At 33.1% G+C, this 22,757-nt stretch overlaps 1 protein-coding gene across 1 annotated transcript; it reads right to left on the bottom strand.

The window, feature by feature from the left end:
• Nucleotides 1–6,829: 6,829 nt before the first annotated feature.
• On the bottom strand, nucleotides 6,830–11,183 carry LOC148951459 (low-density lipoprotein receptor-related protein 1-like). Its single transcript, XM_089091115.1, has 3 exons — nucleotides 10,961–11,183; nucleotides 9,842–10,075; nucleotides 6,830–6,951 (listed from the first exon to the last, which is right to left on the bottom strand). Exons 1-3 carry the CDS (start codon nucleotides 11,181–11,183, stop codon nucleotides 6,830–6,832), a joined length of 579 nt encoding a protein of 192 aa, XP_088947241.1.
• Between the last annotated feature and the right edge of the window lie 11,574 nt (nucleotides 11,184–22,757).

A 22,757-nucleotide genomic window follows, 5' to 3' on the forward strand; every position in this document is an offset into this window, starting at 1 on the left:
AAATGTAAGGATTGTGACATACAAAGCAACAATCACCATCATTGAGATAGACAAACATCCGCCTAGACACATAGGCAAGGAGAGCGAGAGTGACAAAAACACATATAAATATATAGATTCAGACATACAAAGGAACAATCACAAGCATTGAGATAAGCAACCACCCGCCCAGACACATAAGTAGAGTAAGTGAAAGAGACAAAAACACATATAAATATATAGATTCTGACATACAAATCGACAAAGACAGTGACTGAGATAAGCAAACATCCGCCCAGACACAAAGGCAAGGAGAGTGAGAGAGACAAAAACACATATAAATGTAAGGATTGTGACATACATAGCAACAATCACCATCATTGAGATAGACAAACATCCGCCTAGACACATAGGCAAGGAGAGCGAGAGTGCCAAAAACACATATAAATATATAGATTCAGACATACAAAGGAACAATCACAGGCATTGAGATAGGCAACCACCCGCCCAGACACATAAGTAGAGGAAGTGAAAGAGATAGGCAAATTGAGATAGGCAAACATCTGCTCAATCACATAAGCAGAGGAAGTGGGAGAGATAAAAACACACATAAATCTAAGGATTCTGACACACAAACCAACAAAGACAGGCCTTGAGATAGGCAAACACCTGCCCAGACAAATAAGCAGAGGAAGTGAGGGAGACAAAAACACATATAAATATATGGATTCAGGCATACAAACCGACAGAGACAGGCATTGGGATAAGCAAACATCCACTAGACACATAAGCAGAGGAAGTGTGAGAGACAAGAACACATATAAATGTAAGGAATCTGACATACAAAGCAACAATCACAGGCATTGAGATAGGCAAACATCAACCCAGACAAATAAGCAGAGGTAGTGAGAGAGACAAAAACACTAATAAATAAATTGATTCTCACATACAAACCAACAAAGACAGACACTGAGATAAGCAAACATCCGCCCAGACACATAGGCCCAGAGAGTGAGAAAGACGAAAACCCATGCAAATATATAGATTCAGACATACAAATTAACAATGACAGGCTTAGAGATAGGCAAACACCCGCCCAGACACATAAGCGGAGGAAGTGAGAGAGAGAGACAAAAAAAACACATACAAATCAATGGATTCTGACATAAAAACCAACAATGACAGACATTGAGATAGGCAGACTCTCGCTCAGACGCACAGTCATAAGGAGAGAGATATCCCAAAAGTTGGGTGGCGCGCCACTCTAAGTGAACCTAGATCAACCCAACTTTTTGGATATCTCTCTCCTTATGACTGTGCGTCTGAGCGAGAGTTTGCCTATCTCAATGCCTGTCATTGTTGGTTTGTATGTCAGAATCCATTTATTTATATGTTTTTTTTTGTCTCTCTCTCTTACTTCCTCCGCTTATGTGTCAGGGCGGGTGTTTGCCTATCTCTAAGCCTGTCATTGTTGCTGTGTATGTCCGAATCTATATATTTGCATGGGTTTTCGTCTCTCTCACTCTCTGGGCCTATGTGTCTGGGCGGATGTTTCCTTATCTCAGTGTCTGTCTTTGTTGGTTTGTATGTGAGAATCCATTTATTTATTAGTATTTTTGTCTCTCTCACTACCTCTGCTTATTTGTTTGGGTTGATGTTTGCCTATCTCAATGCCTGTCTTTGTCGGTTTGTATGTCAGAATCAATATATTTGCATGTGTTTCTGTCTCTCTTACTCTCGCTGCCTATGTGTCTGAGCAGATGTTTTCTTATCTCAATGCCTGTCTTTGTCGATTTGTATGTCAGAATCTATATATTTATATGTTTTTTTGTCTCTCTCACTTCCTCTGCTTATGTGTCTGGGCGGATGCTTGCCTATCTCAATGCCTGTTTTTGTCGATTTGTATGTCAGAATCCATATATTTATATGTGTTTTTTGTCTCCCTCACTTCCTCTGCTTATGTGTCTGGGCGGGTGTTTGCCTATCTCAATGTCTGTCTCTGTCGGTGTGTATGCCTGAATCAATATATTTGCATGTGTTTTTGTCTCTCTTACTCTCCTTGCTTATGTGTCTGAGCAGATGTTTGCTTATCTCAGTGACTGTCTTTGTCGATTTGTATGTCAGAGTCTATATATTTATATGTGTTTTTGTCTCTTTCACTTTCTCTACTTATGTGTGTAGCATGAGTAAAATGCAATGTATTTAAAATACCAAAATAAAGTTCCTTCTTTCTAAAGATAATTCCGATTTCCTATAATTAAATTAAACCTAGTTTAAAAAATGAAGTCCCTAGTCAGCAAAGAGAAAAAGTGCAGTCACCCCCAGACAAGAACGGCACTATCCAGGCTTTAGATTTGACTAAAAAAAAATATGCTACGTACAATATTTCTAAGGAACTTTAAACGATAGGAACCTTGTGAACGTCTGAATCATCAGAAATATTTAAATGAAATTATTGGACGAAAGGTTCACATCCTTGGTCCACCCGGGCCAATGGTGAGCCAGTTCTCACGGCGCAGGACTGAAGAGCTATGTTTGATAGTGGGGTAGAAGTGCTTTTTGAGATTATTAGTAGATCAGAGTCAAGATCATTCAGAAAAAATTCTTATATTCTTCCATCGTTGTCACCGTTATTGTCATGTGAAGTGACCCATTGCTGTGCACCTAAGTATGTAAGTTCAATAAATCTATTGCCTTTTTTATCTGTGTTTATTTCATTCTATATATCTGCATCTAGTCTGATAATAGGTAATTAGTTCGCATGTCTCGAAGGTAAACACTCCCAGGGAATCGGATCTCCAGATAGCTCGAGAAAAAGAGGTCACGTTTACATGGCTGTACATTTTATTTTCGGAGAAATTACAAGGTGTAAGTTCACGACCTTTGGGCATAATATTGCCTTTGACGCGGTCAGTATTTAGTACCACATTTAGTATAGCCAGCCTATTTTTCCATCGCCACAAATACAAAATTTCCATCGCTACATGTGTCTGGGCGGGTGTTTGCCTATCTCAATGCCTGTGAATGTTCCTTTGTATGTCTGAATCTATATATTTATATGTGTTTTTGTCACTCTCACTCTCCTTGCCCATGTGTCTGGGTGGATGTTTGGCTATCTCATTGCCTATGATTGTTGCTTTGTATGTCAGAATCCTTACATTTATATGTGTTTTTGTCTCTCTCACTTCCTCTGCTTATATGTCTGAGCGGGTGTTTGCTTATCTCAGTGCCTGTCTCTGTCGGTTTGTATGCCTGAATCCATATATTTATATGTGTTTTTGTCTCTCTCACTCTCCTTGCCTATGTGTCTGGGGGGATGTTTTCCTATCTCAATGCCTGTGATTGTTGCTTTGTATGTCAGAATTCTTACATTTATATGTGTTTTTGTCTCTCTCACTTCCTCTGCTTATGTGTCTGGGCGGGTGTTTGCTTATCTCAGTACCTGTCTCTGTCGGTTTGTATGCTTGAATCCATATATTTATATGTGTTTTTGTCTCCCCCACTTCCTCTGCTTATGTGTCTGGGCAGGTGTTTGCATATCTCAATGCCTGTCTTTACTGGTTTGTGTGTCAGAATCCTTACATTTATATGTGTTTTTGTCTCCCTCACTTCCTCTTTTTATGTGCCTTGGTGGATGTTTGCCTATCTCAATGCCTGTCTCTGTCGGTGTGTATGTCTGAATCAATATATTTGCATGCATTTTTGTCTCTCTCACTCTCCTTGCCTATGTGTCTGGGCGGAGGTTTGCTTGTCTCAGTGACTGTCTTTGTCGATTTGTATGTCAGAATCTATATATTTATATGTGTTTTTGTCTCTTTCACTTCCTCTGCTTATGTGTCTGGGCGGGTGTTTACTTATCTCGGTACCTGTCTCTGTCGGTTTTTATTCTTGAATCCTTACATTTATACGTGTTTTTGCCTCTCTCACTTCCTCTGCTTATGTGTCTGGGCGGATGTTTACCTATCTCAATGTCTAATTATTTTTTTTATAATTTCTGTATTGTGTAGGCAACAGGTGAATTCAAGAAAGAGTTTGTTACTTACTTACAATTTTTTCATAATGACAAATCCGACAACGGCGGATGATAAAGAATTTATTCATTATACTAGATAGATTTTGTCAATGTTATCTGACGTAGCCGACAAATGATATCGATAAGGAATTTTAATAAAGAATTTGTTCAATTTGATACTTAAATTATGTCAGTGTTATCAAACGTATCTGTCAAAAGACATTGATAAAGAATTTACTCTCTCTAATACTTAGATTCCGTCAATGCTATCCCAAGTATCTGTCAATAGATGTTGGTAGAGAATTTATTCATTCTTATACTTAGATTTTCTCTGTGTTAACCTATCTATCCGACATATGATGAATGCAAATTCCTTTTCTTACATCTCCGATGTTTTAATAGACATTCTAAACGTTTGATATGCTGGCTTACTCTAAAAATAATGATCATATAGCAATGTAATGCATAACATATTTTTAATGAAATAATGTCATGTAGAATATTAACACAAAAAATATATTGTTATTATACATTATTAATATCAATGAACAACTTTGGTCATTTTGAATCTGTTCCATAAAATGGTTCACCATGTTCTCTCTTGATACTATAGCTTTTGTCTTCTCTTAGTTCGTAATCAGTAGAATAATCAGTATTCCATTTTGAGTCATACTCAATTTTTACAGGTGTGTCATCGACAGGCTCAATATGCTTTTCGTCTTTAGTATTATTTGGTTCATTGAATGTTTGATCAATGGCAGTAACATTTGCTGGTACTTTGTTTTTCATCGATTCATCTTTATATTCCTTAGTGATATTTACTGCCAATGCCTTTTTTATTTTTCTGGCAACTTCACTGTCTATTATCACACTATTTTTACAGAGGTAACAGTTCCAGCACGTAGACAAGATATGGTTGATGATATTAGCAGAAGAGTAGGCCTTTCTTCTCGTCTTTGCTTTCATTTGAATGCTAATACCCGAAAGCTGACGATATGGTTTAACACTGGGTAACATATTACCACAAGCACTAGCAAGAAGATGCCCTTCTTCAACAACTATTATTTTTATGTTGGCATTTTCTTTGAGTGCAATCCTCTCTAGAGATCTCAAACCTGTATATTCGCCCTAAATAGAGTGGAATTTTTTTTGGTAATCTAAAGAAGTATAATTCCATACTATTCTGGTAAACCACGTATGTCCTTCTTATGATGCTATAACCTGTTCTTATTTCATAGTTGAAATGCTGTTCCGTTTCAGCTCTCAATGCTACAATAACACTATCATGCGAACATACTTTCTTAGTTGATGGTATTAATGGATTCGACCTAAGACCCTGTTGTATAGCCGTCGGTCTGTTTGTAATGACCACTGGAGTCGCTTCAACCCTTCTTATCTTCTTAATGGGTAGGGGGAGCTCTGGAAAATCCTAAAAAAAAGTTTTTTTTTCATGAAAAATATCTTGAAAGAGAACCATCAGTCCTCATCAATAGTATGCACAAGAATAATTTTTTAAAATTTAAATTAAAAGTGTCATTCTATTTTTATGATATGATTTAGAGATTTAAAAAAAAGTTTAAAAAAAAGTTTAAAAAAAACTGTCAGAAAAAAAAGTTAAAAAAAACTAAAAAAAAAATGGTTACTACAAACATTATTTTTCTAATAGTAAAAGTCGCAACACGCATATCTATATCATTCCCATTTTGAAATTGGAAAATATTAAATGTGAATTTCTTATATTTTAAGTGTGTTTCATTACATTCTAAGAGATGTAAAAAAAAGTTAAAAAAAGTTGAAAAAAGTTTAAAAAAAGTTTAAAAAAATTGGTCACTACAAACATTATTTTTCTAATAGTAAAAGTTGCGACACACATATCTATATCATTCCCATTTTGAAGTTGTAAAATATTAAATATGAATTTTTTGTGTTTTAAGTGTGTTTCATGACATTCTAAGAGATGTAAAAAAACGTAAAAAAAAGTAAAAAAAAGTTGGATGGGGGGGGGGGGTTGGAGGGAGGGGGTTGGAGGAATGGGGGTGGACGATCGTGGCACTTTGGGCCGGTGGGGGACGAATGTGGGGCCGGTGGGGAACGAATGTGTGGAACTTTGGTCCGGAATAAAAAATAGGTATGATTTAACTCATGTGCTAAGCTCGCAAGCCATTTAAATACAGTGTTTACATACTTTTTTTTCTTGTTTTGATATTGCCCTTTATCGACCTCTGGAGATCCAGGTTCAAAAAATATTTAACAATCTGTTAACTATAATAAGGTCTGTATAAATTTTAGTAGAATTAATTTCTTTACACACTATGAATATAAAAGAATAACTTACTTCTTGCGTGTAGCTTTCGTCAATATTCCTTTTATTTGAATGCATCATTATATTTCAAATGCCAATTCTGAACTGAGAAGATAACAAATTGTCGGAGTTTTTATATCCGTGTTCAAGGTTAAACATAAGTCAACCACACCTAACAATTAAAGGTAGCAGACAGATAGGAAATTACTATAGGGTAAAGGAAACGAATCACCATACCATGAAAACATCACGCACTTTGAATAGAGATTAGCACGAATTTTCACGGTGGTTGAATCACGTCGTTACACTGTCTACTTGTATGGCGGGTGTACTGTCCGCTACTTAGCATTATAGATATATGGTGGCACTGTCCGCTTCCTTATATTATAGCTATATGGGGGGACTGTCCGCTACTTATCATTATAGCTATAGGGGGGGGGACACTCTGCTACTTATCGTTATAGCTATATAGGGGGACACTCTGCTACTTATCGTTATATCTATATGGGGGGACACTTTGCTACTTATCGTTATAGCTATACTACTGGGGCATCGCTTGAACTCAAAAAGAGTCTGCTAATTGTATCATCACTGGAAGAAGTCCAGAAAAGGGCATCGCGGGGGAAATTATGAGCCAGACCCTCGATAGCACCTTGGTCTGAATTGAAAAAAATAATAGAGAATCACCTCAATTCATTCCCTCATATTAGAAGGCTTTGTAAAGTCTGTCTAAAACCATCATTGACAAAGGACTAGGGACTTAAAAGATATTTCTAGGGGACTGGAAGATTTATTAAGAGGGATGGGGTGCCTCTATATATCAGAAGTTTCAAATAAAAATATTTTCGCAGAGGGTGCTCTGCACCAACCTTATGAAATTCCCACTTGACCCCCTTCCCCTCTCCCTTTTCGTACGTAGACATTTCTTCAGGGCATTTCTAAATCTCTTCAACCTCTGAAACTTTATTTTTCAAACTACTTTAAGGGTTAAGAATGATAATACGTATTCTTTTTGCGTTCTTTTTATCTATATTTATTTTTTTTTTCTTCAATATCCTTGTTATTAAAGGCCAATAGATCATCTTTTCGCTAATTTTTCTTCTTGAAATCTTTTAGTCTTTCATTTAATTGCTCATTAAAATGCTTTTTCTTCAAATCATTTTGCTTCCTAAAAGGTTGACTTATTTTTCTGCCAGTCTTCAAATAGAAGGAAATCAATGATAAAAGAAAATGAGGCCCAAGATACAAAGGGTCCAATAACTAAGAAGAATTTAACACCAAACGAAAAAGGGAAAAGAAAAAACGTACATTTTTGTAAGAAAGTTAATCAAAGATTCACTGTAAGAACACTCAAGTCAAACAGAAGGAAAAAAAGATATTGGCATGATTTTCTGTCGCTATCTGGTCTTGACCTTCAGGTGGGGTGACACCCCCTCCCCCCTGTCTCGCATCTACCCTTCCAGGATTCTATAAAAAAAACACCAATATCTTCGGAAATAAAAAAGACATGCAAATGATAAGACTCCGGAAGATCCCCCCTCCTTCCCTAAACAATCTTTTTTACAACCAAAACTAATTAATGACGTAAAAAATTGAACAGGCCAGAAACTAATCTATCATCCCCCCCTCTCCCCAGTTAAAGCTTGATATTAATTCAAAAACCTCCATTGGTGGATAGTAAAACGAGAAAGTGTTGCCCAAAACCAAAAGTTGGGTATCCATTTTGGTTGAGGACTAACTCCCCTGGTTTCTCCTTTTTTCATGTTTTAACTTATAACAAATTCCCCCTCCCTTCTCCTAACTCCTCTTAGGTATTCTATTCAAAAATACAGATAAAAGCCTCCTTCTCTCAGATTTTGTTTAAAAAAAAAGATCAAAAATTAACCTATATGTGAGGAAAGGTACCAGCCCATCAGCCCCCCCCCCCCACCGCTTATACTAAAACTTCCACATTACAGGTACTAATTATACTCTCAATAAAGCATAAGCTAAACTTTAGTAAACAGTGAGGGGGGATATCAACTAATATGTCTCCTATCCCCTAATTTACAAAATAATTTATGTTCGTTTTTAAACCATAAATTCCATTTGAAAAAATTTTTTCTTCCATTTTCTCTCCGTTTTTTCTGAATTTTTATCCCGTCTTTAACTTCATATTTAACTCCCCGCTCCTTTTCGTAAAGTTGAAATTTTCCATAATTGTCCTCGCAACACCTACAAAATTTTTTAAGAAAGCAGGGGGGGGTCTAAAATGTCTTAAACTTTTAAGATAGTGATGTCTACAATTTCGAGGCAGGCTATCGGGCTAAGATTTCTCTTAAGAGATTCCAATCTCTTCTGCCTTTGTGTGGATAAGCACACGAACATAATCTTTTATTTCAAAATTACAACTGTTTTTACGACAAGAAGACTAGAGATGGGAATTAGCATAATGGAAATTTATAGAAATTTAATTAATGAAAATTTAGTACACTAAAAAAGAATTGATTTCTATGCCTTGGTGCAAAATTGATGGAAATTTTTTACCAACTTCAAAAGAACTTTCTTTTTCACAGTCTCTGTACCAGAAAATGGTTTTGAATTTCCACCTCTTACAATTAACAACCAACAGACCGCTGATTCTGATAAAAGAAAAAAGAAAGAAAAAAAGAAAAAAAAGAAAAAAGAAAGAAAAAAAGAAAAAAAAGAAAAAAGAAAGAAAACAGGTTATAAAAACAGTACTGCCGATCTTCGATGAAAAGATAAGGAGAATAGTTTTTACATAGACGTCAAAGGCTGCTCTGAAAGACACTCCCTTGATAAACTTGAAACAAGAGATGCCTGTAAAAACAAGTTTTAGCGTTCACCCCTCCCCCTCCAAAAAAAATTTCTGATTTAGCCCCATCGGATATTGATATTATGCACCTATGTATACCGTACTTTTTCTGTTGAAGCTGTAATATAATTAGGTATCATACCTGATTCTGAAATATATAAAACATTATTATCACTTTAGTATTTGAAGTAAGTTTTTTTTTACAAAGAATTACCTGGAGAACATTTAATTAGAGATTTACGACCAATAGACAACTGAACTTTTTTTGTTACAAGCCTGAGGAATGAGGAATTCAGGTTAGTTCTCCCTTCTTATAAAAGTAGGACCGTAACCAAATATTGTTAAAACAGGCTGTAAACACACATTTTTCTATATGGTTAAATTTGAAATTTCACTGAGTTTTGAAAACAACTTTCGATTTACTCTGGCATAATCAGACAATCATGTTTCTTGAATATGGAAAGATATATAAGGACGATTGATGAAGTTCGCCAAGGATTCAGATACCCCTCCCTTCCACTGGTAGAACCTCTTTTAAATTAAATTCCGACTTCGCCCTCCCCAAATAGTATGGAAAACTGACACGTAAAAACACTTAAGACAGGGAGTTTAATCCGAATTAAAAACAATTGGCGCCATTGATACTTCACACCACCCAGCGCAACAATACAAAAAATTTAGATAAATATGATAAAAATAAAATAATATCAATTTATATTCTGAGTCAACTTACAATCTAGAAGTATGGTATGACCAGTACCATCGAAATGAACCATATTAATGCTTCCGCTTCGAATATCCGAATAGTATATCTTCCTCCGTCTGTAATCGTATGTTAATCCAATCACGTTTCTTGTTAAATTCTTATCTTCAATAGGTTGGAACGGTGCATTCAAAGCTTCATCAACATCGACATTAATTGTTTCTATTCGAACCACAGAACTGAATGCAACAAATTCATCATAGTCTGGAAAAGTTGAAATTATGAAAAAGAAGAAGTGATCTACTGTTTTTTATAGGATTAAAAAATGTAATACTTATTAGTTATATAACAAATCTTCAGTTATATTACAAGAATTCGTTCTCTGATGGCGTAAGTTAGATCTTGGGACAAAATGTTATGAGTTTTTACTTTTTGTATGCTTCGAGTTCTAAAAATTACCGCAACCTCCCATACCTTATACGATATTATTCAGATCTTGTTCGAAATTACAGAAATTCTTAATAAAACAAAGGAGGTGGAAACGATAAACCTAACAGAATATGGTATTGAAAAGAAAATCCTGGGGGAAATAATAGAAAATTGAGAAAAAAAAATCGGATTAGTTTTGATATTTCGAGATGGGATTTGGTCCAGGCCACGATCTATACGCACATACATTGCTAGAATTGGTTTTTCTATTTTTTTTTACTCTGTCTCTCTCTTTTTCTTTACATGAGAAATTTCATTTTGGACTCACTAATTTCATTTTTTCAGTTGTTAATTTCAGTTGGAATAAACACCCTTATTATGAACAGCTACGGTCAGTTTATTGACTTTCTAGATTTGAGACGAGTAACTCAACTGTATACCTGAATTTTTTTTCTGCTTTTACTTTTATTAAATTTTAGTGTGTATTCATTTGTTTTGTAGTGTCAAGGTGTTCTTTTAGTACCTATTTTTATTTTAAAGCATATTTTTTTTAAACGATTTTCCTCCCTTACAGTGAGGACACCTTGTTGTTATACAATCTTTCAATTGTTTTCTCTTTGATTTTACTAATAAAAATTCCTTTATACTAAATTCCTTAATTCCTTTATTCCTTTTTACTAATAAATATTTCTAAGATACCGAATAAAAATGGTGACTCACGTTCACAGCTGTTTTCATCCGCTGACATGCGTTCATGAGCACAAGCACAGACAGGAGATGTGCCATTAAGTAAACATAATTTCGAACAGCCACCATTATCAAAGCCACATGGGTTATCACCCTTCTGGCTTTCTTTTGAATAAACTTTTAAGTCCATTAGTGGTGTTTTCATGTCAGATCGAAACACTGATACATCTGATAGATTTGAAAGAGGAACTCCCATTATGCTACCATTGTAAAAGGGGCTGTAAGAAAAGGGGGCAAACATTAATAGGAGTAAATAGAAATGTAGCCCTATTTTAAAAAAGATGTGTAAATTAGAAAAGTTATTAATTTATGCTACAATTTTTGTTCTTAATTAAATAACAAATATTTATAATAATATTATAGGAAATTTTGTGAACTTTGAACATTTAAGTTCATTCATGACTGGTAAAAGTCAACACTAAACCATAGACAATTGATACTGTAAGCATATTCCTCTTAGCAACATATTTTTATTCTCTAGTGGGAGTCTGGTTAATCATAAGAATATGAGGTTGTAAATGTAAGCATATTCCTCTTAGCAACATATATTTATTTTTTAGTGGGAGTCTGGTTAATCATAAGAATATGAGGTTGTAAATGTAAACAAATTCCTCTTAGCAACATATTTTTATTCTTTAGTGGGAGTCTGGTTAATCATAAGAATATGAGGTTGTAAATGTAAACAAATTCCTCTTAGCAACATATTTTTATTCTCTAGTGGGAGTCTGGTTAATCATAATAATATGAGGATGTAAATGTAAGCATATTCCTCTTAGCAAAATAATTTTATTCTCTAGTGGGTGTCTGGTTAATCATAAGAATATGAGGTTGTAAATGTAAACAAATTCCTCTAAGGAACATATTTTTATTCTCTAGTGGGAGTCTGGTTAATCATAAAAATATTAGGTTGTAAATGTAAGCATATTCCTCTTAGCAACATATTTTTATTCTCTAGTGGGTGTCTGCATAGTCATAAGAATATAAGGTTGTAAATGTAAGAATATTCTTCTTAGCAACACATTTTTATTCTCTGGTGGGAGTCTGGTTAATCATAAGAATATAAGGTTGTAAATGTAAGCATATTCCTCTTAGCAACATATTTTTTTTCTAGTGGGAGTCTGGTTAATCATAAGAATATGAGGTTGTAAATGTAAGCATATTCCTCTTAGCAACATATTTTTATTATCTAGTGGGAGTCTGGTTAATAATAAGAATATGAGGTTGTAAATGTAAGCATATTCCTCTTAGCAACGTATTTTTATTCTCTAGTGGATGTCTGGTTAATCATAAGAATATGAGGTTGTAAATGTAAGCATATTTTTCTTAGCAACATATTTTTAGTCTCTAGTGGGAGTCTGGTTAATCATAAGAATATGAGGTTTTAAATGTAAGCATATTCCTCTTAGCAACATATTTTTGTTCTCTAGTGGGTGTCTGGTTAATCATAAGAATATGAGGTTGTAAATGTAAGCATATTCCTCTTAGCAACATATTTTCATTCTCTAGTGGGAGTCTGGTTGATCATAAGAATATGAGGTTGTAAATGTAAGCATATTCCTCTTAGCAACATATTTTTATTCTCTAGTGGGTGTCTGGTTAATCATAAGATTATGAGGTTGTAAATGTAAGCCTATTCCTCTTAGCAACATATTTGTATTCTCTAGTGGGAGTCTGGTTGATCGTAAGAATATGAGGTTGTAAATGTAAGCATATTCCTCTTAGCAACATATTTTTATTATCTAGTGGGAGTCTGGTTAATCATAAGAATATGAGGTTGTAAATGTAAACATATTCCTCTTAGCAACATATTTTTATTATTTAGTGGGAGTTTGGTTAATCATAAGAATATGAGGTTGTAAATGTAAGCATATTCCTCTTAGCAACACATTTTTATTATCTAGTGGGAGTCTGGTTAATCATAAGAATATGAGGTTGTAAATGTAAGCATATTCCTCTTAGTAACATATTTTTATTATCTAGTGAGAGTCTGGTTAATCATAAGAACATGAGGTTGTAAATGTAAGCATATTCCTCTTAGCAGCATATTTTTATTCTCTAGTTGGTGTCTGGTTAATCATAAGAATTTGAGGTTGTAAATGAAAACATATTCCTCTTAGCAACATTTTTTTATTCTCTAGTGGGAGTCTGGTTAATCATAAGAATATGAGGTTGTAAATGTGAACATATTCCTCTTAGCAATATATATTTATTCTCTGGTGGGAGTCTGGTTAATCATAAGAATACGAGGTTGTAAATGTAAACATATTCCTCTTAGCAACATATATGTATTCTCTGGTGGGAGTCTGGTTAATCATAAGAATATGAGGTTGTAAATGTAAGCATATTCCTCTTAGCAACATATTTTTATTCTCTAGAAGGAGTCTGGTTAATCCTAAGAATATGAGGTTGTAAATGTAAGCATATTCCTCTTAGCAACATATTTTTATTCTCTAGTGGGACTCTGGTTAATCATAAGAATATGAGGTTGTAAATATAAGCATATTCCTCTTAGCCACATATTTTTATTCTCTAGTGGGAGTCTGGTTAATCATAGGAATATGAGGTTGTAAATGTCAGCATATTCTTCTTAGCAACATATTTTTTTCTCTAGTGGGTGTCTGGTTAATCATAAGAATATGAGGTTGTAAATGTAAGCATATTCCTCTTAGCAACATATTTTTATTATCTAGTGGGAGTCTGGTTAATCATAGGAATATGAGGTTGTAAATGTAAGCATATTCCTCTTAGTAACATATTTTTATTATCTAGTAGGAGTCTGGTTAATCATAAGAATATGAAGTTATAAATGTAAACATATTCCTCTTAGTAACATATTTTTATTATCTAGCGGAAGTATTATTAATAATAAGAATATGAGGTTGTAAATGTAAACATTTTCCTCTTAGCAACATATTTTTATTCTCTAGTAGGAGTCTGGTTAATCCTAAGAATATGAGGTTGTAAATGTAAGCATATTCCTCTTAGCAACATATTTCTATTCTCTAGTGGGAGTCTGGTTAATCATAAGAATATGAGGTTGTAAATATAAGCTTATTCTTCTTAGCAACATATTTTTATTCTCTAGTGGGAGTCTGGTTAATCATAGGAATATGAGGTTGTAAATGACAGCATATTCTTCTTAGCAACATATTTTATTCTCTAGTGGGTTTATTTTTAATCATAAGAATATGAGGTTGTAAATGTAAGCATATTCCTCTTAGCAACATATTTTTATTATCTAGTGGGAGTCTGGTTAATCATAGGAATATGAGGTTGTAAATGTAAGCATATTCCTCTTGGCAACATATTTTTATTATATAGTGGGAGTCTGGTTAATCATAAGAATATGAAGTTATAAATGTAAGCATATTCCACTTAGCAACGTATTTTTATTATCTAGTGGGAGTCTGGTTAATCATAAGAATATGAGGTTGTAAATGTAAGCATATTCCCCTTAGCAACATATTTTTATTCTCTAGTGGATGTCTGGTTAATCATGAGAATATGAGGTTGTAAATGTAATCATATTACTCTTAGCAACATATTTTTATTCTCTAGTGGGAGTCTGGTTAATCATAAGAATATGAGGTTGTAAATGTAAGCATATTCCTCTTAGCAACATATTTTTATTCTCTAGTGGGTGTCTGGTTAAACATAAGAATATGAGGTTGTAAACGTAATTATATTCCTCCTAGCAACATATTTTTATTCTCTAGTGGGAGTCTGTTTGATCATAAGAATATGAGGTTGTAAATGTAAGCATATTCCTCTTAGCAACATATTTTTATTCTCTAGTGGGTGTCTGGTTAAACATAAGAATATGAGGTTGTAAACGTAAGCATATTCCTCCTAGCAACATATTTTTATTCTCTAGTGGGAGTCTGGTTAATCCTAAGAATATGAGGTTGTAAATGTAAGCATATTCCTCCTAGCAACACATTTTTATTCTCTGGTGGGAGTCTGGTTAATCATAAGAATATAAGGTTGTAAATGTAAGCATATTCCTCTTAGCAATATATTTTTATTCTCTAGTGGGAGTCTGGTTAATCATAAGAATATGAGGTGGTAAATGTACGCATATTCATCTTAGCAACATATTTTTTTTATCTAGTGGGAGTATGGTTAATCATAAGAATATGAGGTTGTAAATGTAAGCATATTCCTCTTAGCAACATATTTTTATTCTCTAGTGGGACTCTGGTTAATCTTAAGATTATGAGGTTGTAAATGTAAGCATATTCCTCTTAGCAACATATTTTTATTCTCTAGTGGGAGTCTGGTTGATCGTAAGAATATGAGGTTGTAAATGTAAGCATATTCCTTTTAGCAACATATTTTTATTATCTAGTGGGAGTCTGGTTAATCATAAGAATATGAGGTTGTAAATGTAAACATCTCTTAGCAACATATTTTTATTCTTTAGTGGGAGTCTGGTTAATCATAAGAATATGAGGTTGTAAATGTAAGCATATTCCTCTTATTAACATATTTTTATTATCTAGTAGGTGTCTGGTTAATCATAAGAACATGAGGTTGTAAATGTAAGCATATTCCTCATAGCAGCATATTTTTATTCTCTAGTGGGTGTCTGGTTAATTACAAGAATATGAGGTTGTAAATGAAAATATATTCCTCTTAGCAACATTTTTTTATTCTCTAGTGGGAGTCTGGTTAATCTTAAGAATATGCGGTTGTAAATGTAAGCATATTCCTCTTAGCAACATATTTTTATTATCTAGTGGGAGTCTGGTTAATCATAAGAATATGAGGTTGTAAATGTAAGCATATTCCTCTTAGTAACATATTTTTATTCTCTAGTGGGAGTCTAGTTAATCATACGAATATGAGGTTGTAAATGTAAGCATATTCCTCTTAGCAACATATTTTTATTATCTAGCGGGAGTCTGGTTAACCATAAGAATATGAGGTTGTAAATGTAAGCATATTCCTCTTAGCAACATATTTTTATTATCTAGTGGGAGTCTGGTTAATCATAAGAATATGAGGCTGTAAATGTAAGCATATTCCTCTTAGCAACATATTTTTATTATCTAGTGGGAGTCTGGTTAATCGTAAGAATATGAAGTTATAAATGTAAGCACATTCCTCTTAGCAACATATTTTTATACTCTGGTGGGAGTCTGGTTAATCATAAGAATATGAGGTTGTAAATGTAAGCATATTCCTCTTAGCAACACATTTTTATTCTCTGGTGGGAGTCTGGTTAATCATAAGAATATGAGGTTGTAAATGTAAGCATGTTCCTCTTAGCAACATATTCTTATTCTCTAGTGGGAGTCTGGTTAATCATAAGAATATAAGGTTGTAAATGTAAGCATATTCTTCTTAGCAACATATTTTTATTCAATGGTGAGAGTCTGGTTAATCATAAGAATATGAGGTTGTAAATGTAAGCATATTCCTCTTAGCAACATATATTTAATCTCTAGTGGGAGTCTGGTTAATCATAAGAATATGAGGTTGTAAATGTAAACATATTCCTCTTAGCAACATATTTTTATTCTCTAGTGGGAGTCTGGTTTATCATAAGAATGTGAGTTTGTAAATGTAAACATATTCCTCTTAGCAACATATTTTTTTTTCTCTAGTGGGAGTCTGAATAATCATAAGTATATGAGGTTGTAAATGTAAGAATATTTCTCTTAGCAACATATTTTTATTCTCTAGTGGGAGTCTGGTTAATCATAAGAATATGAGGCAGTAAATGTAAACATATTCCTCGTAACAACATGTTTTATTCTCTAGTGGGAGTCTGGTTAATCATCAGAATATGAGGTTGTAAATGTAAGCATATTCCTCTTAGCAACATAGTTTTATTCTCTGGTGGGAGTCTGGTTAATCATAAGACTATGAGGTTGTAAAAAAAAGAATAAGTTATGCTAGCTGATAGGGGCAAAATTTTTCTGCAGATAAATGCGGAAATTCTTCAGGTTCTCTAATTGTGACGCAACCTGGCAAAGATTAGAAACAGTGTATACAGTCTATACGAAAATATAGACTATATATATTGCCTGTACATCAATATTGTCTATAGTCATCTAGTAAATATTGACTACACTGTAGAAATATTACTGCATACAATATATAGGCAATATTTTCTATTGTCAATATAGTGTATAACGTCAGACGGCATTTGAAAGTGTCGTAGTGAACATGGATTATAGCCTTTAACAAAGAATGATTTTTTCTCGAAAGACATAAGAGCTCCCACGCATTTTGTATTCCTCCTCGAACATTGTCAAAAAGGGGAAAGGGGTGGATTATTTTAAAAAGAAAAAAAACACTACAAGTTAACATCTTTTTCTTGTTTAAACATCTTTTGCATTAGAAATCGAGTTCCCGGATATTCCTATTTTTAAAGACGCATATGGTCGTCTAATTTTCCACTCAACTAATTTAAAGAATCAGATTATATTTCTAGAGACTTCATATAATTTAATAAATGATCATATAATAAATCATATATTATACTTCATATAATATTATAATATTTATTTTTTTTAATTATAATATTTAATAATTTAATTTTATAATAATTTAAAATGATTATTAATTATAATAACTTAAAACTAAATAACAATTTTATTTTATTGCTTAATACAATTATTAAATTATCAAAATTATTAAACATTTTAGATAATTTAAAATGTTCGCAATTTTTTTGGGAGACACTAGTGTGTTACAACGCATAGTTTGGGAATCATAGATACAGACTGGTTGTTTCTTATGCTTCTTTTATTCTTAAAAATTGACAGAAATATAGAAAACTTGTCATTTTATAATGAGACAAATATTAAATGATGACACTCTTCCGCCATCATTTGTCTAGCGTTGCATTGCATTGTGTCGGATTAACAACGCTTCTTGGCCACTAAGGTCCTTGTGTCGGCCCTGCAGTGCGTTGCTAAAGCTCGGTACGACCTCTGGGTCCCGTATTAACAATCTGAGATTAAACCCACTGCGCTACCACATGGCTCGTTGATGGTGTGCTTCAGCTTTTTTGAATATTTTGCAGCAGTTGAAACTCACTTATGCTTACATTTACAACCTCATATTCGTATGATTAACTAGACTCCCACTAGAGAATAAAAATATGTTACTAAGAGGAATATGCTTACATTTACAACCTCATATTCTTATTATTAACCAGACTCCCACTAGAGAATAAAAATATGTTGCTAAGAGGAATATGCTTACATTTACAACCTCATATTCTTACGATTAACCAGACTCCCACAAGAGAATAAAAAAATGTTGCTAAGAGGAATATATTTTCATTTACAACCTCATATTCTTGTGATTAACCAGACACCCACTAGAGAATAAAAATATGCTGCTAAGAGGAATATGCTTACATTTACAACCTCATGTTCTTATGATTAACCAGACACTTACTAGATAATAAAAATATGTTAATAAGAGGAATATGCTTACATTTACAACCTCATATTCTTATGATTAACCAGACTCCCACTAAAGAATAAAAATATGTTGCTAAGAGATGTTTACATTTACAACCTTATATTCTTATGATTAACCAGACTCCCACTAGATAATAAAAATATGTTGCTAAAAGGAATATGCTTACATTTACAACCTCATATTCTTACGATCAACCAGACTCCCACTCAGAGAATAAAAATATGTTGCTAAGAGGAATATGCTTACATTTACAACCTCATAATCTTACGATTAACCCGACACCCACTAGAGAATAAAAATATGTTGCTAAGAGGAATATGCTTACATTTACAACCTCATATTCTTATGATTAACCATACTCCCACTAGATAAAAAATATGTTGCTAAGATGAATATGCTTACATTTACCACCTCATATTCTTATGATTAACCAGACTCCCACTAGAGAATAAAAATATATTGCTAAGAGGAATATGCTTACATTTACAACCTTATATTCTTATGGATTAACCAGACTCCCACCAGAGAATAAAAATGTGTTGCTAGGAGGAATATGCTTACATTTACAATCTCATATTCTTATGATCAACCAGACTCCCACTAGAGAATAAAAATATGTTGCTAGGAGGAATATGCTTACGTTTACAACCTCATATTCTTATGTTTAACCAGACACCCACTAGAGAATAAAAATATGTTGCTACTGAGGAATAGTCACATTTACAACCTCATATTCTTATGATTAACCAGACTCCCACTAGAGAATAAAAATATGTTGCTAAGAGAAATATGCTTACATTTACAAACCTCATATTCTCATGATTAACCAGACATCCACTAGAGATAAAAATATGTTGCTAAGGGAATATGCTTACATTTACAACCTCATATTCTTATGATTAACTAGACTCCCACTAGATAATAAAAATATGTTGCTAAGAGGAATATGCTTACATTTATAACTTCATATTCTTATGATTAACCAGACTCCCACTATATAATAAAAATATGTTGCCAAGAGGAATATACTTACATTTACAACCTCATATTCCTATGATTAACCAGACTCCCACTAGAGAATTGAAAATATGTTGCTAAGAGGAATATGCTTACATTTACAACCTCATATTCTTAGGATTAACCAGACTCCTACTAGAGAATAAAAATATGTTAATAAGAGGAAAATGTTTACATTTACAACCTCATATTCTTATGATTAATAAGACTTCCGCTAGATAATAAAAATATGTTACTAAGAGGAATATGTTTACATTTATAACTTCATATTCTTATGATTAACCAGACTCCTACTAGATAATAAAAATATGTTGCTAAGAGGAATATGCTTACATTTACAACCTCATATTCCTATGATTAACCAGACTCCCACTAGATAATAAAAATATGTTGCTAAGAGGAATATGCTTACATTTACAACCTCATATTCTTATGATTAACCAGACACCCACTAGAGAAAAAAATATGTTGCTAAGAAGAATATGCTGACATTTACAACCTCATATTCCTATGATTAACCAGACTCCCACTAGAGAATAAAAATATGTTGCTAAGAGTAATATGCTTATATTTACAACCTCATATTCTTATGATTAACCAGATTCCCACTAGAGAATAAAAATATGTTGCTAAGAGGAATATGCTTACATTTACAACCTCATATTCTTAGGATTAACCAGACTCCCACTAGAGAATAAAAATATGTTGCTAGGAGGAATATGCTTACGTTTACAACCTCATATTCTTATGTTTAACCAGACACCCACTAGAGGATAAAAATATGTTGCTAAGAGGAATATGCTTACATTTACAACCTCATATTCTTATGATTAACCAGACTCCCACTAGAGAATAAAAATATATTGCTAAGAGGAATATGCTTACATTTACAACCGCATATTCTTACGATTAACCAGACTCCCACTAGAGAATAAAAAAATGTTGCTAAGAGGAATATGTTTTCATTTACAACCTCAAATTCTTATGACTAACCAGACACCAACTAGAGAATGAAAATATGCTGCTAAGAGGAATATGCTTACATTTACAACCTCATGTTCTTATGATTAACCAGACTCTCACTAGATAATAAAAATATGTTACTAAGAGGAATATGCTTACATTTACAACCTCATATTCTTATGATTAACCAGACTCCAACTAGATAATAAAAATGTGTAGCTAAGAGGAATATGCTTACATTTACAACCTCATATTCTTATGATTAACCAAACTCCCACTAAATAATAAAAATATGTTGCTAAGAGGAATATGTTTACATTTACAACCTCATATTCTTATGATTAACCAGACTCCCACTAGATAATAAAAATATGTTGCTAAGAGGAATATGCTTACATTTACAACCTCATATTCTTACGATCAACCAGACTCCCACTAGAGAATACAAATATGTTAAGCTAAGAGGAATATGCTTACATTTACAACCTCATAATCTTATGATTAACTCAGACACCCATCAGAGAATAAAAATATGTTGCTAAGAGGAATATGCTTACATTTACAACCTCATATTCTTATGATCAAGCCGACTCCCACTAGAGAATGAAAATATGTTGCTAAGAGGAATATGCTTACATTTACAACCTCATATTCTTATGATTAACCTGACACCCACTAGAGAACAAAAATATGTTGCTAAGAGGAATATGCTTACATTTAAAACCTCATATTCTTATGATTAACCAGACTCCCACTAGAGACTAAAAATATGTTGCTAAGAAAAATATGATTACATTTAAAACCTCATATTCTTATGATTAACCAGACATCCACTAGAGAATAAAAATACGTTGCTAAGAGGAATATGCTTACATTTACAACCTCATATTCTTATGATTAACCAGACTCCCACTAGATAATAAAAATATGTTGCTAAGAGGAATATGCTTACATTTACAACCTCATATTCTTATGATTAACCAGACTCCCACTAGAGAATAAAATATGTTGCTAAGAGGAATATGCTTACATTTACAACCTTATATTCTTATGATTAACCAGACTCCCACCAGAGAATAAAAATGTGTTGCTAAGAAGAATATTCTTACATTTACAACCTTATATTCCAGATTCAGAGATACCATCAGAGAATGTAAAAATATGAGGTTGTAAATGTAAGCATATTCCTCTTAGCAAACATATTTTTATTCTCTAGTGGGTGTCTGCTTAGTCATAAGAATATGGAGGTTGTAAATGTGAGAATATTCTTCTTAGCAACACATTTTTATTCTCTGGTGGGAGTCTGGTTAATCATGAGAATATAAGGTTGTAAATGTAAGCATATTCCTCTTAGCAACATATTTTATTCTCTGGTGGAGTCTGGTTAATCATAAGAATTGAGAAGTTGTCAAATGTCTGCATATTCCTCTTAGCAACACATGTTTTATTATCTAGTGGGAGTCCTGGTTAATCATAAGAATATGAGGTTGTAAATGTAAGCATATTCCTCTTAGCAACTGTCTTTTTATTTCTCTAGTGGATGTCTGTGGTTAATCATAAGAATATGAGGTTGTAAATGTAAGCATATTTTTCTTAGCAAACATATTTTTAGTCTCTGGTGGGAGTCTGGTTAATCACATAAGAATGTGAGGTTGTAAATGTAAAGCATGAATTCTCCTCTTAGCAACATATTTTTGTTCTCTAGTGGGTGTCAGGTTAATCATAAGAATATGAGGTTGTAAATGTAAGCATATTCCTCTTAGCAACATATTTTCATTCTCTAGTGGGAGTCGGCTTGATCATAAGAATATGAGGTTGTAAATGTAAGCATATTCCTCTTAGCAACATATTTTTATTCTCTGGTGGGTGTCTGGTTAATCATAAGATTATGAGGTTGTAAATGTAAGCATATTCACTCTTTAGCAACATATTTGTATTCTCTAGTGGGAGTCTGGTTGATCTTAAGAATATGAGGTTGTAAATGTAAGCATATTCCTCTTAGCAACATATTTTTATTATCTAGTGGGAGTCTGGTTAATCATAAGAATATGAGGTTGTAAATGTAAACATATTCCTCTTAGCAACATATTTTTATTATTTGGTGGGAGTCTGGTTAATCATAAGAATATGAGGTTGTAAATATAAGCATATTCCTCTTAGCTACACATTTTTATTATCTAGTTGGAGTCTGGTTAATCATAAGAATATGAGGTTGTAAATGTAAGCATATTCCTCTTAGTAACATATTTTTATTATCTAGTGAGAGTCTGGTTAATCATAAGAACATGAGGTTGTAAATGTAAGCATATTCCTCTTAGCAGCATATTTTTATTCTCTAGTTGGTGTC

Source organism: Artemia sp. Qi Xiang Cuo, chromosome 6 (genome assembly GCF_049724085.1).
Source record: "Artemia sp. Qi Xiang Cuo chromosome 6, ASM4972408v1, whole genome shotgun sequence".
In the NCBI taxonomy this organism is placed as follows: domain Eukaryota; kingdom Metazoa; phylum Arthropoda; class Branchiopoda; order Anostraca; family Artemiidae; genus Artemia; species Artemia sp. Qi Xiang Cuo.

What these genes read in the sequence shown, in the direction of transcription:
- LOC148951459 (XM_089091115.1), bottom strand. Translation starts at nt 11,183, where the DNA reads ATGGGAGTTCCTCTTTCAAATCTATCAGATGTATCAGTGTTTCGATCT. An exon ending in GGATGAAAACAGCTGTGAAC is followed by an intron (nt 10,076 to 10,960) that starts GTGAGTCACCAT and finishes CAACTTTTCCAG; the next exon opens with ACTATGATGAATTTGTTGCA. An exon ending in TCATACCATACTTCTAGATT is followed by an intron (nt 6,952 to 9,841) that starts GTAAGTTGACTC and finishes TTTTCAATTCAG; the next exon opens with ACCAAGGTGCTATCGAGGGT.